Source organism: Pithys albifrons, chromosome 3 (assembly GCF_047495875.1).
Source record: "Pithys albifrons albifrons isolate INPA30051 chromosome 3, PitAlb_v1, whole genome shotgun sequence".
NCBI classification, from domain to species: domain Eukaryota; kingdom Metazoa; phylum Chordata; class Aves; order Passeriformes; family Thamnophilidae; genus Pithys; species Pithys albifrons.
In genome coordinates, this window is record NC_092460.1 from 30,913,978 (window position 1) to 30,931,489 (window position 17,512).

The following is a 17,512-nucleotide window of genomic DNA, read 5'->3' on the forward strand; positions in this document are numbered from 1 at the left end:
GCATCTCCAGCTCATTGGGAGCTACAGCAGCTCAGTGTCTTTTGCCTGAGGGCTGTAATGATTACTGGGGGCAGGAGAAGGTTTAAGAGCCGAGCTCTAACCAAGATGAAATGCCACCGTAATTCTACCCCCTTTTCCCCCAAAATGTTGAGGGCTGGAGTTACATGAATTGAAGATATCCTGATGATGAGGGGAAAATTATACATATTCCTTCATGCTGGACAAAGGTAGAAGTGAAAGACTTGCTGTAAGAGTCCTCCAGAGCCTGGATGCGCCCTTCCAGGGCCGGAAGAGAAAGGGCTCACAGGTCAGCTGCAGCCCCGGGACCATCTGAGGGACACCGTGGTGTCTCCCTTCCTGACCAAGCTGCAGGGGGCAGCAGTTCAGTCAGATCAGGAATCACCTTCATTCAGATGAGGATCTAAGGCAAGAACCTCAAGAACTACACATTTTTCTTTATGAAAAAGAAACTTGTCAGAAGGGCACAGAAGGGTAGGCACAACCCCTCAGGCTGGGAGAGTAGATGAACAGTGGGAGTAACAAAGCAAGCAAGGAACTACTAACAACTTCTTTGACTTGTTTGCCATTTATCTTTCATTCTTCAAACTTTGTAAGTACAAGTCTCCTTCCTTTTTTTCCCTTTTGTCACTGTTTAAGGCAGAAGAAAGGGAAGTCTCAAGACGAGGTAATAGAAATAACAGGAAGGAAAGAAAGGAAGAAAGGAGAAGGGTAATACAAGACCTTTTGGCTTGATATATTTTTTAAAAAACTATTTTCCTGGCATTTCTTTCTGGAGAGACAGGTGAAAATGGCTCTTTTAATGAAAAATCAAAAAACAAAACAACAAAATAACCAAAAAACCCCCACCCCTGTAACCCCAGAAGTGGTAGTTAAGTGCTTGACAGATGTCTGTTCTTTCTTCTATATACAGTGTTTTTCTTCCATCTAGGAGGAGCAGCCCAGTATGGCCACCTTGTACCTTCTCTCGGACTTCAGCTTCAAATGCATCATGTCTTGGCATGTTACCAACAATTATGGGGGGGGGAAGAAAACCCTCCCTTCTCTCCATACCATCCCTTCAATGCTGTATTCCTGGTGGGGTGCAGGATGGGAGCAGTTTTCCATCAGACTCGGAGGTCTCCAGAAGTGCCCAGTTCCAGGGGTTGATGGATACCTGTCTGACCTGTCATATGCATGCAGCACTGCCTGAGATCTTTGTATAAGTTTAGCAAATCATTACTTGCTCTCTAGCTGTGCTAGGAGTTTCACTGCAAAAGACATTGGCATTTTCCCTTGTTTCGTCACCTGGGTGTATCTGGGTGGTTTTAATTTTTAAAGGAAAGGGAGTTAAATTACTCTGGGTCACTGAAATTTCCCTTAAAATTCCTGAAACATTGTCAATCCCATCCAAAGAAACTGGATTAATATCCTGGGAATTTGGGAATTGCTTTCAATGGGGACAGCAATACCTCCTCTGACTTCATTAAGTTGCTTCCTGGCAGAAGTGGGATGTTACTATCAGATTATACATAAGCAACAGAGGAACCAGTTCATGCAGTATTTATTTTCAATAACACAGCCCCACATTTATGCTCAAAACTGAAAACTGATTTATCTCTATCTAGGATTTTTGCAGTTTTCCCCAACTGCCTTAGAAAAAGGAGTGAACACATCTCCGTGACTTTTCTCCACACCAAATTGTGAGCAACATTGCTGGGAGGGAGAGGAAAAACCACCAAACTACTTACCGTGAGGCCTGACTGTAAGCCTCTGGATGCTAAGCTCTTCCTGAAAATATTGCTGCAATGTGATATTCAGCTCTTTAACAAATAAAAATAAAATAAATGGCGTCTTATGTGGCGCCACAGTCCTTTGTAGGGAATGAGGTTTGCCAGCTTTCTCCACCTTCCACAGTGAAACATCTCCAATCAAGTGATAATGTCCCAGAAAGGTACAAATTCTGATACTTGACTTTCAGTGTTCATTTCAACAACAGTTTGTAGTTTTTAAAGGAAAGGAAATTAAATGGGGAAAAGATTGCCCTATGCTAATTCTCCAGTTAAACTCACAGGAAACTGCAAAAGATAAGGTTCCCATAGCAATTGGAATAGGTACCGAATTGCACAGATGAGGCCCGATTTCCCCGCTTACTTTCAGTGCTGGTCGTTTATCTCCACCCTGCACAGGGAAAAGTAATTACTTGGAACAAGGGAAAGGAGCCTGTGGCATCTGATTCATTCTGATGACCATTCTCTGGCGTGGCTGGATGCGCCAATATTGCAACACAGCCATGCACCAGAGCGTGTACCCTCGACCATAGCAAAGCTCCTGGCAGGATCCTGCCACTGGATTTTCTTGTGGTTTTAACTGTGAAATTCTGATAGGCATTCAAGCAGGGTTTGGCAGGGAGCTTTACAGCCCCAGCCGCCCCAGGACAGTCGTCTGGAGCAGCACCAAACGCCACATCCAAGCAAAATTCCCCCCAGCCATCGCCTCACACTTTTGACTTCCCTGGCAACAACAAACCTTTAATTCAACACAATCTGCTTCCAATGAACCCATCTTACCTACCAATTATGCTTTCTCTTACCTGAGCTGATGATTATTGCACCTGATTATGTCTTCATTATCCCCTGAGCAGCCATCTGCAGCAAAGCCAAGGCAGTGCAATCATTCTCCCACCCTCGCCCCAAAGCTACTCTGCAGCACCAAATCAGGCCCATCAATTCCTTCATTAATTCCTCTACAAAATGCCCCAGCAGTGCAGTTAAATTTGTGGGCGTGCAGTCCCCAGGGTCTCATTTCTCCCAGCTATGCTGCAGCTCTATTTTATTTTTTAACCAGCTGCTCTGGGACTTCTCTTGCACTCTGCAAATTTTCTGAAAGAATTGTCAAGTATTCATTGGTTTCACTCTCGAATGCGTTTTTACTGGGCCGTGTGGTTTTGACCAAGAGCAAGTCCCCTAGATGGTTATTCCTCACCTACTTTCCAGCCTGAGACTGCCTTGAGATCCATCATGAACAACTATGATTGCATCGAGCACACTGTCACTCTCTTCCCTTTCAGTGACAAACTGAAGCTGTAACTACTAACACTGCATCCTCCTTTTGTCATGGGCTATGATACGTTCCAGTCTCCCTCATACAGAGGTGACCTAGCAATGCACTTTCCTTTGTCATCCTCCAGCTTTTCTACTTCTGAACCAACTTACTCATTTCCTGCACTAATGCCCCATCGTTTTTTGCTTTTGCATCCCTCACTTGGCTCCTTCACACCTTTCTTCTCTTCTCTCTCTCACCACTGTGGTTTCTTTTCCTCCTCCCAACATTAACGCACCTTTTGCACCTTTTTGTTTCTTTTTTTTCTTTTTTTTTTTTTGGTTATTCGATGTTTTTCTCTTTCCAGTGTCAGTATTGAAGGACACTTCTGACAAAAGTGTGCTGCAGTCCCTCCCGCTGCTGGCAGGGAGAGTCGTCCCCAGGGTGTCAAAAGAAATACTGTCCCCGGTGGGCACAACCAGCTGGCTGGAAGGAGAGAGTGTCCCAGATGCTTCTGTCTCAGACGTGAAGGAGGGCAGGGAGGTACCCAGGAGAGAAAACAAACCACTTTGGAAAGGAGATAGCAGATCAGTCTGGCTTATGGAGGAGACATTCCCAGTGCCTCAGAAGTGGGTTTCTCTCTCTGTGATGCTGAGCACCTCCTGGATGGGAGGAGACCACTCCTGGTGCCTCGGCTCAGACAGCCCCACCACGTGCTTCTTGGGCTGCGGCAGATCCTCCGCCGGGGAAATCAGCTGCATCAGCCGCTGTGGAGAGGAAGGCTCTGTTAATTAAGCTCATAAACAAACTGACAGCCAGTAGTGATCTACAAACATTGCTGGGGGCAAAGGCATCTAGAGAGCCAATGCTTCCAGCTGCCTGCTCCTCTGCTGTGAATGAGAATGGCTGTGAAACAGAGGAGGGAGAGCAGGCTCACTTTAGCTGGGCTCCTCACAGACCACATTCTATGAGGGAGGATGCCAGCAATTAGTACCAGACATTTTCTGTGGCGATGGAGGAAAATACCATAAAGTCTTTTTTTTTCTCCTATACCAAGTAGCCATGCTTCCAATTAACTTTGGAGAGAGCTGTGAAACTTTCCAATGGTCTGCCTTCAGAAAGTGCTGGGCATTTCCTGCCATGGTCCAAAACAGGGTGGTAGGTGATACCTTCCACAGTGGCATTTCCCGGGTAAAGCAGTCCCTCTGCAAACTGGCTTCTGCTCCGAAACCATCCCAACTCCCCTCTTCCAGCCAGCCAGACTGTGATGGTGCAGGCAGGGGTTGTGAGGCAGCTCCCTCTGCCCCGTGCAGTGCAGGGAGCTACAGGCTGTTACACACACACACACACACACACACACACACACACACACATATGCAGTGTTGTGACAGCTTTGGGGAGTTTGTTCTTAAAAAATGCAAATATCTTCGAGCTCTTTGGGGGAAAGTGCTGGCTTATAGGGAGAGCTGCTGTGAATTTCTGGTGTTACTCATCTGATTTTTAAGCCCCTCTGGTGCCACATACCTTCCTGAGCTCCTGGTCTCCTCCCAAAGCTGACGAACACTCGATGTCCTACAGCTACCTGCGAGGCCCCGTGGGACAGCATATCACCTCCCTGCTGAAACCTGACTTTCACAGTTACTAACTTTTTCCGTCACAAACTGTTCAGGCCAGTGCACGCTCCTCCCTTGCAGAGTGCATCACAGCAGAGCAGGCAATTCATCCATGACTCGTTGGATTAATTTTAGTGCTCCCACTCCTTGTGAAGTGCCTGCCAGAATCATGGATTTTGTTCATTTATTCAAAACTATTTGCCACATGATTTCTGAAACTGACCTTGGTCTGCAGCTGCTCTGTGAGCAGTTCATTGTGAATTTTCAGTCTTTGGAGCTTGAGCTATCTTAATCAGACACATTAGGAAAAAACATTTGTGTTTTCTGGTCAGTCAAGTGTAACAAGAGGGATCAGTTTGTTGCAGTGACTGACCACAATTACCAATTACAAACTTGCTTTCAGTGAATGGTTTGCAATATTCATTTGAAAGGAACTGTTTCTGGAAGCATCTGTCAGGAAATTATTTCACTACATTTCTGGGATGTGACTGGAAAAAGAGAACAGGTATGCTTTCAGGAAAACTTGTTTTCAAAACAAGTGCAGGTATTCCAGGAGGTATCATGTGGCTGGCTTCGGTTCTGCTCTTAATCAACCCAGGTTCAGCAACCATTTCCTTCCCACATACCTAACCCACATCTTTGAAAGTTTCTTCATACTAATGTAACTGAGAAGTCCCTGCAAATAATATCATTTAAACCAGGGCAAAAAGAAAAACCCTGCACCTGAAATGGGCCAAATCTGTTCCTCATGTGTGCTCTACAATAAGCATTAACACTACTCACAGCAGCATTTCAGTCCGGGGGCTTGAAGCACTTTGCCACTGGTAGGAGATATTGCTTGTTTAGCAGGCACAACATGTGGGCAATTATTTCACTGTCTCCAAGTCCTCATTTAGACATATAAAACCTCTGAGCTGTGGGCAGTCAGATATGTCAGCCACCCAGTCAAAGTCTTTGAACCAGCCATGGGAAAGGACAGATGCATCACCACTTAATGGCCCAGAGCACAGGAGAGGCTGTAAGAGGCAGGACTAGGGGTCTGAACTTGGAGCAAATCATATCACACCACTTTGACACAAGATTCACCTGCAGTTCCTCATACTGGGAAGTGTACAGCTTCCAGATCCCTTCCAAACTCACAATCTCTTTGTGTCTGTCAACCGCAACCAGGATTCTGAAGGGTCAAAGGCAGCTAAACAGAAACTATTTCAGGGCTTCATGCTTCTCCTCTACCTTCCCAAGGGCATGCCTTTTGCCCCTCTCTGTTTCACAGAAGACTTTAATTGTTGCCATTCCCATTTGGGCCTTGCCCTGTACCTTTTCCTGAGCCCAAGACAGGCATTAGCCAGCTCTGCCACAACTCCTGTCTCTCCCTATTAAGACACATCTCCCAGCCAGCAAATAAGAGCCCCTGTGGGCACAGATTCACTTTCCTTGAGACCATGGAGCCAGCAAGAACATCCTGCACCCAGCCCATCCCTGGATGTGTTGGCAGTGCAGGGTCCTCCCTTCCCTGACCCCACAATCACACTCACACCACAGCCACACAGATGTTCCCATTCCCTGTTCACCTGCTCCTTCTGCCCAATTCAACCCCCAACCAACTGCAGTGAGGACGAGGAAGGACCAGAAGAGAAATTGTGTAGAAATTTAGATGTACTATACATCACTCAGATCTTTCTCTGTGGGTTAGGTGAGATGTCATCTCCATGACACCATCTCCCTAGAAACAGTTTTTCCTAGGACAAAGACAAAGGTGTCTGCAGTGAAAGAGGACAGGCTTGAGCATGGCACAGGGTAGACCTTTACAGCTCTGTGAGCATGTCCTCTTTAATAACTATGGGCAATTTCTTTTTTGAAAATAACAGGGTCCTGATCCAGGAATAAAAGGGACAAGAAGTAAAGGCAAAACAGATCCTTGTTTTGCACTGGGTTTGCATTGCTACTGTATATATATTTATATATGTCTATGTCTATGTATTGCACTGAGCATGGTGGTGCAACATCTCATAGTAGACTTCAGACATTTGGCGATCACCCTGGGAGCTGTCCTGAGGCACTCCAAGCCCTTCAAACTGCCAACAAGAGCTACAAAATATTCTGAGGAAGGGCCCGTCTCACCCTTCCTTGCCTTCTCAGAGGAAAGATATGCATCTTTCCTGGGGTCCTTCCATGAGCCATCTAGGAGAAGCAACAGCAACGTGCCCAGTGGCCACAATGCCAGTACCTGCTTCAGGGGTCCTTTGGTTTTCAGGAGGATGAAGATGGCATAGAGAGGAGTACAGACCATGGAGGAGAGTGCCATCAGCCAGCCCACCACATAGCCCCAGGCTGGGTACTCGTAGGAATTGTTGTATTTCAAGGGTGTGTACTTGATCAGGGAAAACAGGAAGACGCCCTGAGGAGGAGAAAACACAGACTTAACCAGAGCAAGGAGAGCAGCCAAGCCCAGCAGCCTGGCCACCCTGCAAGCACCAGTTGTGTGGCAGTGAGTGTGCTGTCTGCATGAGGTAACGTGGACCTGGCTACCTGTGGTGAGCAGAGTTTGGTGCATGCTGGCTGCACAAGAAGCTGTCTCTGAGCCAGGGCCAGGCATCTCCACAGTGTAAAGCCTCCAGGCTTCCTAAGAATTCAGTGTAAGCAAAGTTGGCAACAGCTTTGAGGGTCTAGCAACACTAAGACAGCAATTTATTTGTGTCAAAGCCAGAAACTGTTGTTCTCCCTGGCAGAAGCCCTCCAGGAGTACCATATGGGCACAGATTTACCCCTCACAAGGCTCTCTTGCTACAGAACTCTCAGATGATTCAGGCTGGCTCAGGCTTGGTTTGAAAATTTCCCTGATCTTCAAGTCCTGCTGGAGCCCAAGTATGGAGGACTTGGAATCTTTTGTAGGTTGTAGCTATAGATTCCATCTGTGTTCCCACTGAGATCAAAGAAAACAACTTTCAACATCAGATACAGGAGCAGAATTTGGCTCAGAAATCATGTAAAAGTCAGTGGAGTGAGACTGGACATAAATTCAAAACAGGCAAGAACTTGCCTGGCTTTGGGTCCATTTTCTTTGAACAGAGTCACAGAAGTTTTAAAAGAGGTTTAATGACATAAAAAGCAAATGGCTGTGGAAAGGTATTTCTGAACCACAGGCAGTCCCAGAAATACAGGCTGAAGCAAGTATTTCAGAACAAGGCAATTCTCACTAGTCTTCTGTTCAAGAGTAATTTGACGAAACCTCTCCAGGCCTTGAGAATACATTTCCCTTTGCCTTCACAGTAAACAAGTGGCTTTTCAGGCTCAATTAATGTAACATAAGGCTTTATAAAGGAAATAAATAGCCACCTCAGCAATGGACAAGCTTATGCTTCTTCACAGCAGTTTGAAAAGATTACAGCAGCACCTTGGAGACAAATCAACCTTTTCTACTGAGAGCTCAGGGACTCAGAGTAACACACCATGTTGTCATAATTGCACTTACCAAGCACAGACCAGGGGTGAACACCAGCCAGCATATCTTGATCAAGGGCCATGGCCGGAAACCAATCATATCCTCAATGTTGTCGTAGAAGCGGTTGGCACCTTGGCCACCAACCATCACAGAGACAAAGACAGAGGTCAGATCACTATTCACATCAGCTCCCAACTTTCTTTTTCCTCAGTGTTTACTCCTGGTAAAAACATGGCTATCCTAACACTAGAGCAGCAGGTAATGGGCTTTTCTGGCATTGAAAAGGCCCATCTGTGGCTCAGTGGAGATGGAAGCTTTTAACTTCATCCACAAATTGTCAGAAAGCTTGACAAAAAAGAAATGCACAATCCCTGAGAGCAGCAGCTGTAAGGGAGAGGATGCAGCCCATGTACTGGTAAGGACTGGTACAAGGAAAGGAGTGATGTCTGGTTTATGGATCAGCAAGGAAAAGCTCTTGCAGGTTGAGCACATGGTATTACATGGGTAGAGTGCTAATGGGAACAAAGAGAGTGGGGGACACCTAACAATCCTCTCTTTGTAAACGGGTAACGCTGTTATACTTGTCAAGAATCCCCACTGAGCTGGACATGACTCCTGTCATCAAGAGGCTACCTTCCACAGAACACCTTATTTTTGGCATAAACTGACAATCCAAACTCTTCCAGGAACCAAACCTTCCATCTGCAAGTGCTGCTGTACTGTCCAGTGAGGGCTGTCTGGTGGGTGCCTGATCATCGCCTTCTCATTAGTTTCACTTACTAGATTATGTTGTTCAGAGTATGTGGGACCCACCTAAATCTCGTGGTGTGCTGGAGTGGGATATATCTCTGAAAAGCATCTAAAAGTCCTGCCACTGGCCAGATTCTAATCATTGACTCTTCCTAGCCCGAAGCACATGGAGGAAATACATGAAATGTCACATAGAGGCAACAGTGTAATGGAATTCAGCAGACTTTGTAATAAGCTCTAGGATGTCTTCAAGAATCAAGAACCTAATGTTGGTCAGAAAGAGATTTAAATGCAGAAAAATCAAAAAGTCATTCATAAGATTGGTAAGATTTCATAACACCTTCCTTATTAGAACTAATCACAGATACTATACCAGACTGCCTTGGGTAAAATATGGCAACAATACTAGACAAAAAAAAAATGGATCTAACCTATCCAGAAAAAAGGCTACAAGGTGAGCAGCTCTAGGATGAGATAAAACTGTATTTGTCTTATTAAAGTTTTGTCATAATGCTTAGCTGATAAAGAAGGATTCTGCTTTTGGGGGTTTTCATCCATCTGTGAAGTCATGGCCATGCCATGGTTCTCACCTTCAAGTGTCATGAAACCTTGTTGCTTTGCATCTTAACAGCAGAAGGCTGGACTGGGCAAAATATGTGCCTAGAGAACTAGCCACGTTTTTCAGTGTTTGAGGTTTTTTAAGTTGTATTTCAGTTTGTGGTTTTTATGTCTCAGAATTAAATTCCCAGGCTTTGTTTCCTTTAAAAGTATTTTTCTACAAAAGCATATTATGCGTGCTTTTTTTTTTTTGGTAATTCTTTGCATTATTTTCTATATCCCATGAGTACTGCTTGCAGAAAATCTCATTTAAACCCAGCTTTTTGAAGTATTTAGTCTAGGGGGGCTAGTTCTTTGAACACCTCATGGTGTTGAGTTGGCAAGTTAACAAGTAGCCTCAAGCATAGACAACAAGCTTGGCATATCAAGGGACATGCAACCTTGTGTGGGAGCCCAGCCTACACCAGAGAGCTTCCAAGCTGTAAATATCATGTGGCTTCAGATAGCATTTCTGAAAATATACTGGGGATGAAAGGAGATGGTATATAAAATTCATTTTGCCAAAAAGCTGAAATCTTCCACAGGGTGAAAAAAGATACATAAATGATGTGAATTGCAGTTTAGAATATGAGCACAGCACACTGTCTTATACCATATAGTGTTTCCACAGAAACACACTGTAATGTCAGATGGGACAGGTAAATTAATTTATAATACAACTTTGTGTCAGATAACATTTCCCTGCAAATTTGGATCCAGGATCTATTCAAAGAGACATATCAATTAAAGAAATACAAAAATGCCAAACAAAAAGAACACAAACACATCCATCTTCCACCAAGAAAACAACCCAAAACAAAGGTTGTTATCTTGTGCCTCCACCTGTTCTTATCCCTTTTCTCTGTAGTACAACCATCAGGTCCTGCATTTCCATGGCCACTGTAGGTGATGTGATAAAAAACAATGAGGACTGACATGAACATTCTCAGACAGTATATGAACAGGAGATTTTATATATTCTAAGTTTCACAGGCAGATGAAAAAATAATCAAATTTAAGAAGTCATTGGTTCAATCACTCAGTATTGGATTTTCAAGCAAATTAGAAGGTGGAGGACATGTGCTGGAGGAATGTGCCCTTCCTTCCCACCACATTAGAAGGATTAGATAAAGCTCTTGCAGAGAAAACCTTAAAGACTTCCTCAAAGAGATTTTTGTTGGAATGAACAAGGATGTTTGCTGTTATCTGCAATATCCCAAGACAAAGAAGAATGGTATACAGGCGCTGGACAGTCAGCCATGCATGATGGTACCACTTCTCTTGTGCTGATCAATCCTGTATACCTTCAAAGTGGTTGCATGCTTTTCTGACAAATCATTTAATTTTGCTACATAAATTCACAGTAATAAATCTCACATGAACCCTGCTAGAGATTTGCCTACATCCTTATGTCTTGTCCTATGGAGTCCTTCTCATTTTATGTAGCTTCTAACAACAGCGAGACCCAAAGTGAAAGGCTCTGCCAGGGAAAATTTAAGTTGGATATCAGAAACGAATTCTTTACAGAGAGAAATCAGGCATTGGAATGGCCTGTCCAGACAGGGGGTGGATTCCCCATCCCTGGAGGTTTTTAAACTAAGATTGGACATGGCACTGAGTGCCATGATCTGGTAAATTGACTGGAGTTGGACCAAGGGTTGGACTTGATGATCTCAGAGGTCTTTTCCAACCCAATTGATTCTATGATTCTATGACAAAGATTTAATTTTATTTTTACAATATTCAAAAAACAGTAGTGAGTTTCACAAATCTGCTAGTTTGGAATCTAAGAAATATCCCTCCTTGTCTTTTCTTACAATCTGCATTTATTTGCATTCATCTATATCAAATTGCATCCACAAAATTTCAATAGGTGATGACTCTGGCTCCATGCCATAGTGCTAAGCTCATATCTGCTCCCTCTGTCTCAAACCTGCAGCATCAACACCTGCACCGAACCTGTGCAAACAGCCAGCCAGAGAGACCTTGTGGCACTGCAACCACTGCACATCCCCTGGGTGCCAGTTGCAGAGAGCAGACCCCTTATTGTCCATAAATCAGCATGTAAGGTTGCCAGTGCATCTGAGAGGATAAAGTACACAGAGCCAGGCCAAGCCTGACAGGCAGGATCCAGGCAGAAGGAGGATGCTGCTTCTGGAATCCACACTGCATGTGAGCAATAGAACTTAGAGGGAGATTTATGACAGCACAACACAGGTTTACCCTGGGGCCGCCCACAGGTACCCACTGGCATCAGTTTGCTTTAGCTTTGTACACAGTCCTAATGATTTCAGCCCCGGATGTCTTTTAGTGATTGAGGCCCTTGCTTTCTCCTGGAATGGCTAATCCTAATATGTGTGCTGTGGCTGCCTGGGAAACATCCTCTCTGGAGCATGTTCCAGTGGCATCACATTTTGAATCTCAGTGCTCAAAGCCCATGCCTGCTTATAGAAGGGCTGCTTGTCCCAAAGTGGAAGGGAGAGAAGGGGCATGAAGAGGAGCAAAATCCCTCCAGCATTCCTCTCTAGAGAACACGACCAGCAGGTCCAATGCATGATCCTTTCACAGGCAGAGAGCAGCAAGTGAGGAATTCCTCAGATCTTTGCGAGAGCAGCTGCCTGGCAGCACGAGGAAGCTGCCAAGTGGTGGGTGGCTGGCGTATGTGCTGGGAGAGGGGAAACTCAGAACGCATATTTGTGTTAGCAGAAATGTTGTAATTCTTCACAGTGCAAGCAAGAGGCTCAGCCCTGCCAATTCTGAGCCTGGGGGAAAAAAACTTTAATCAGCACCAGGCATTTTTTTTTTCCATTAAAATGCCTTACCTTGGTTCTCTGACTACATTTTGGATGAGAACCATCCCAGTGGCTGCAAAGCAGAACATCAAGAGGGTAAAATCCCACTGAGTGGAGGGGTACAAATGAACATGTGGTGGTGAGGAAAAGGGCCATTTCTCTGTTCCCAATAACTCTGTCTCCCTTGAGGTTGCTGGTGCAGCATCACCTCTCCTGCTTCTCATTGTCTGCCAGTGCTCCTCTCCAGTGCTCCTCTCCAGGGGTCATCAGAAAAGGCATGTGGTCTCTGTGACTGTCAAAATGGCAGGGGCGCTCCATTCATTAAAGTATAATTCAGTTTAATGAATTTACCTAATGTGGTGATGACGAAGCCCTGCCACAGATGGATGGAGATCTTCATGTCCCTATAAATCTCAGAAGGACTGGGCAGAAGGTGACTCTAAATTAAAATCTGGCCAGGGTCTGGTATTGCAAGCTGTCAGGTGAGCTTCCCTTTCAGGACATTTCTCTAAAACAAATGGTTCTTATATATTTGCTTCTCTTGCATTCCCTGGAGGTCAACTCCAAGCAGCTGGATCAGCTACCATTTCAGTAAGGGAGTTCATCCAGACCAGCAATTGGCTCCTGCTGAACATTTGGAGCATTCAGAGAAACTGATAACCCCTTCATCAGCAACTGCACTGCAGCCAATGCAAGCTCTATAAAACTGTAAGCACCGACGACAGCACACGGGACTGACTGTCTCTAATAAGCCAAAGTTGGCACCAAACAAAATGGGCAGGTGGCAGATTCAAAGCAAGCAAAGAGGGTGACTTCTCACACAACATTTAAGCAAGCCATGAAACTCCTTGCTGCAGCATGTTGTGGATGATAAATGCTTTGCCGAGTCAATGGGGAAAAGTAACAGAAGAAAAATAAATAGATTTCACTTCTGGCTGTGGAAATCCCTGGGCAACAATCTGAGTACTGCACCTGGCTCTAGGACCCTCAGCACCAGAAAGACATGGACCTGTCACAGTGGGTCCAGAGGAGGACACGAAAATGATTGGAAGGCTGAAGCATCTTCCTATGAAGACAGGCTGAGAGAGCTTGGGCTGCTCAGCCTAGAGAAGAGAAAACTCCAGGGAGACCTTGTTGCAGATTTTCAATATATAAAGGGGGCTTGCAGTGATATGACAAGGGTTAACAGTTTTAAATTGAAAGAGAGGAGATTTAGTGAGGATATAAGGAAGAAATTTCTCATTGTGAGGGTGCTTAGGCACTGGAAACACTTGCCCAGAGAGGCTGTAGATGCTCTATCATCACAAATGTTCAAGGCCGGGTTGGACAGAGCTTTGAGCAACCTGGTCTAGTGCAAAGTGGCAGGGAGGGTGCACTAGATGACCTTTAAAGGTCTCTTCCAACCCAAACCATTCCATGATTCTGTAACAAGTTGTTAAAAGCTAAAAGAACATTCACAGAAAGTATAAATCCTTATTTTTCTTCTATCGTATTCCTTCATGAGCATCCATTCTGACCATTAAGACACAGCATGATGCTTTGCTTGCAGTCTTTTCCTTAGGTTAGGATGGCAATGCTGCTTGAAGTAGTTGGAACCAGATGTGTGATTGTGGGATGTTGAGGGTCTGGTCTAAGCTGGCACCTACTATAGCTTTGCATGAGTCTTACAGATACCAAGCTCATGCAGCTCCATAAAGGTAAGGACCAAGTGCAGCTGCCCTATGTCACACCAACCAGACTCTTTGTTCGAAAACCATCAGCCCCAACACAAATTCTGAGATGAACTGAGCGCTCAGGAAGAGATCTCCTGCAGGATATCAGAGGATACTCTTGTTACTCCACACACTAACAAGCAGTTGGTTTCTTCCTCCTAGTTCATTTGGCTCAGTTTACTTCTGTTCCTGAGATGTTTAGGTACAGACTTCACTGAGAGCCAATGCATTCCCTCCTATTTCTTTTAGGAGTGCCATCACAGCCTGTGCAAACAGGAAGTGTGTATCATCGCAGAAGTAACACACACCAGGTCTGCATCTCAGCATTTTGTGTTACATTAACTGATTGGACTAAACTAAATGCACAGTGTAAGCAGACAGGGACAGACACCTAAGAACAGCAGTCACTCAGTCACTCCTCCATAACTGATTTTCTAATTCAAAGGCAGATGGGAAAAACAGCAAGGTAGTTCAAAATGAGGCACCTACAGAGAAGGAAAAAAACATTCCTACTCTCTATGTGGAGCAATTAAGAAATGTTGCAAAGAAATACAGTGAAAACCAAACAAGAAAGAAGGCAATTACTGCATTTTTTTGCCCCCTGAGGATCTTTTTTATCCACTCCCACATCTCAACCCCCCATTCTTGCCATGAGAAAGAGCAACACAGATTTTTGTCCTCCACTTACCATACACCCATCCTATACAGATGACTTCAAAAATAGCCAGGAAGAGCAGGCACGTGCCACTGGCAGCATAGTAGTCAAAGAGCTGGAAGATGTACATGCCACCCTGTTGAAGAGGTAGAGAAGACAGAACTATGGCAAGACTATTCCATGTCAAGAGAAAACGAGTGAGGCAAGCAGAAAAATAGCAGCAAAAACACTGAATCTAGAGGAGGTGGGAGGAAAGCCTTCTCTTGGGGCTGTTCCCACTCTGTCCCAAAAATACAGTCAGGCCTGGTGGCAGAAGAGTATTTCACAGCCATTTAATGATACTGCTGGTCTAAACTGGCTTCTAAGTTCACAGGAGCAGAAGCCAGCTTGTTTGCTTGTTTTAAATCAGCTAGCAAGTTTCCAGCTTCCTTTCAAAATACCATGTAGCAATGCAGAACTCTGCACCCAAAAAATTGGGATCTTGAGCACCAGGATATTCAGATACCTCACGTTACCTTCATCCAACTTCATATCCTGCTCAAGGTCCAAGCCCTGCAGTGGCAGAGACATGTGGCTTCCCTGCTGCCGCTGCCTTTGAGCTGAGCCCTGCAGGGTTGCCATCCACTACCTCTACAGGCCACTGATGGTTTTCCTGTGATTTCTTGAAGAGAAAGCCCCTCCAAGTCAAGCAGATGCTTTCAAATAATGCTGAAGAGCTCTAGACACACAGTTTCATTCAAACCGATTGCAGTGGGAGCTGCCTTCAGCAGATCCTTAGCCAGGATCCTGTTGGAGGATCATTCATCAGTGCCTAAGGAGTTTAGCAGGAATTACCTGACAATAAACAGTGCAGAGAGGCAGCATGGGGAAGTGCTAAGACCCCCACCCCAGTGTGTGGTGTGCACACAGAGCACAGCACATCACTGTGCAGGAAGAAGTGCTCGGCTCTCAGCTGCAGAGCAGTGCAAACACTGTGCACATTGCACCGACACAGCTCTGCTTCTTCTGGTCCCAGGGATCACAGGTTTCCCAAGGGCTCAGGCAGGGTTATGGTACAGCCATTACTCCCAGGCTCCCCTCCTGCTGCTCTGCTTTGTGTGGAAAGCAGCCAGCAAATGATCACTGCCCTTAGAAGAGCTTGTTTTCAAACAGCTCAGCTTGTTTTAGCTATCAGGTCTGGCATTTGCACAAAGCTGTGTGTCAGGCAGCCTCTCTGGGCTGTGGGACGTCTCTCTGGAAGGCTCAGTTGCGCAGCGAGTGCACCAGCATCACACAGGGTCACAGCAGCACTGGCTGTGAGAGACACCAGCTAATGCATTAGAAATGTAAGATATTAGCAGCATCAAAGACGAGCCGGCCTATATCTCCAGAGCTGTGTAGCGGGGGTATTGGTGCTCAGCTGTATAAGCCAGCTATGCCTTTCTTACCTCAGTGACCAGCAATAAGCCCAGCAGGTAGCATATGACTGCAATGGCCAGGATCAGCAGCTCCCGGCGCCCCTTCTTCCGAAACACTCCTGGGAACAAGTCAACAATAGCTGTCACCATGCTTTCCACACAGACGAACTGCAGAAGAAAACAGGTCACAAAAATCAGTGTCTCTCCTTCCCCAAGCACACACTTCCTCTCACTGTCCTTTTTGCCTCCCACCACCCAAATCCTTTTTTTTTTTGTTTTCTCTTTTCATCTGTGTTGCTTCCACCAAGGGCCAGCAGAAACAGAGGAAAAAGGCCGGATTCTCCAGGCAGAGGGGCCAAGGTGTTGCAGAGCAGAGCCTGAGCAGAGCACCATGCCTGGCTGACATGCCAGGACACCCCCTGCTCCCCTTGTGTCATCACACCAGGGCTGCACTCTGAGCTCTGCAGGGAGCTCTGCTGGGGTTTGTTCTTGGCATAACAGGGTATGAGATGGTAAGAGCTGGGCACACCAGAAAGAAGAGAACACAAAGGTTGCTACTCTGGTGGGATGCAGCTGGGAGAAAACAGTCCCACTTCCCCCTTCCACGGGGAGTGCTAAGGGTGGCGACTAGCATCTGGGTGTTAGATGAGATGGAGCATTTCCTGTACCTGGCTGTCCAGTCCCAAGAAGATGAGCATGAGGAAGAAGAGGCAGGACCAGAGCTGAGATACGGGCATCATTGTTACTGCTGTTGGATAGGCTATGAAAGCCAGGCCAGGACCTGCCAATAGACCACAGGATGACTATGTGTGCCCCCCACACCATCACCTGCCACCACCACCTAGCAGCACAGAGTAAGTTCACATATTTCTTCAAAGTTTATATCACCATGGCTTCTTGCCCATGCAGGTTTGAATGTTGTGTCATGGAGCATTGGTCCTGCAGACTTTTCTGCAAACACCCATAGTGATAGAGGATGTAGATGACATCTCAGGCTTCACTTCAGAAAAGGGCCCTCCCTTTCAGGTTTGTTGTTTTACCTTGGCTCAGAAAAACCTACCTGATTCAGCCACTTCTGAAATGGGTACTCCCTGCTCTCGAGCCATGAAACCCAGCACAGAGAAAATGGCGAAGCCAGCAACGAAGCTCGTGGCACTGTTCAGGAAGCAGAGCATGATGCAGTCCCTGCAGGGAGGAGACCAGAGGGAAATCAGTGTTTCCCACTGCATAATGGATCCACTTGGGATCACATCTGTACTCAGCTTTCCCAGTTGGACAAGGAACAGCAAAGTTGTTATTGAACCCCCTCAGAAGTAAAAAGCTCAGCACAGAGCCAAATATCAGCCTACATACCTTGTGCCTCACTGTTCCACAGTTATAGGGTTGTATGTGGCAGAGGGAGAAGGAGGCACCACCAGTGGCTTGTGAATAGGAGGACACAATGATATACACAGGGACATGGCAACAAAAAAGTTGATAAGAGTTAAGAGAATAAGAAAAACAAAGTGAAAATGG

General features: G+C 45.6%; 1 protein-coding gene across 2 annotated transcripts in view; it reads right to left on the reverse strand.

Moving 5' to 3' along the window:
* Positions 1-934: 934 nt before the first annotated feature.
* The window catches only part of LOC139670068 (sodium- and chloride-dependent betaine transporter-like), a 41,555-nt gene continuing 24,977 nt past the window's right edge, over positions 935-17,512 (reverse strand). The window contains exons 9-15 of one of the 2 annotated variants that reach the window (XM_071551218.1): positions 17,058-17,182; positions 16,666-16,778; positions 16,028-16,165; positions 14,634-14,736; positions 8,125-8,225; positions 6,880-7,050; positions 935-3,806 (exon numbers count right to left, since the gene is read on the reverse strand). In XM_071551218.1, coding sequence (XP_071407319.1) covers positions 3,663-3,806; positions 6,880-7,050; positions 8,125-8,225; positions 14,634-14,736; positions 16,028-16,165; positions 16,666-16,778; positions 17,058-17,182 — 895 coding nt within the window. In that variant the 3' untranslated portion in view covers positions 935-3,662. The remainder of the gene's footprint in view (positions 3,807-6,879; positions 7,051-8,124; positions 8,226-14,633; positions 14,737-16,027; positions 16,166-16,665; positions 16,779-17,057; positions 17,183-17,512) is intronic. The other variant, XM_071551220.1, reaches the window with a different exon arrangement.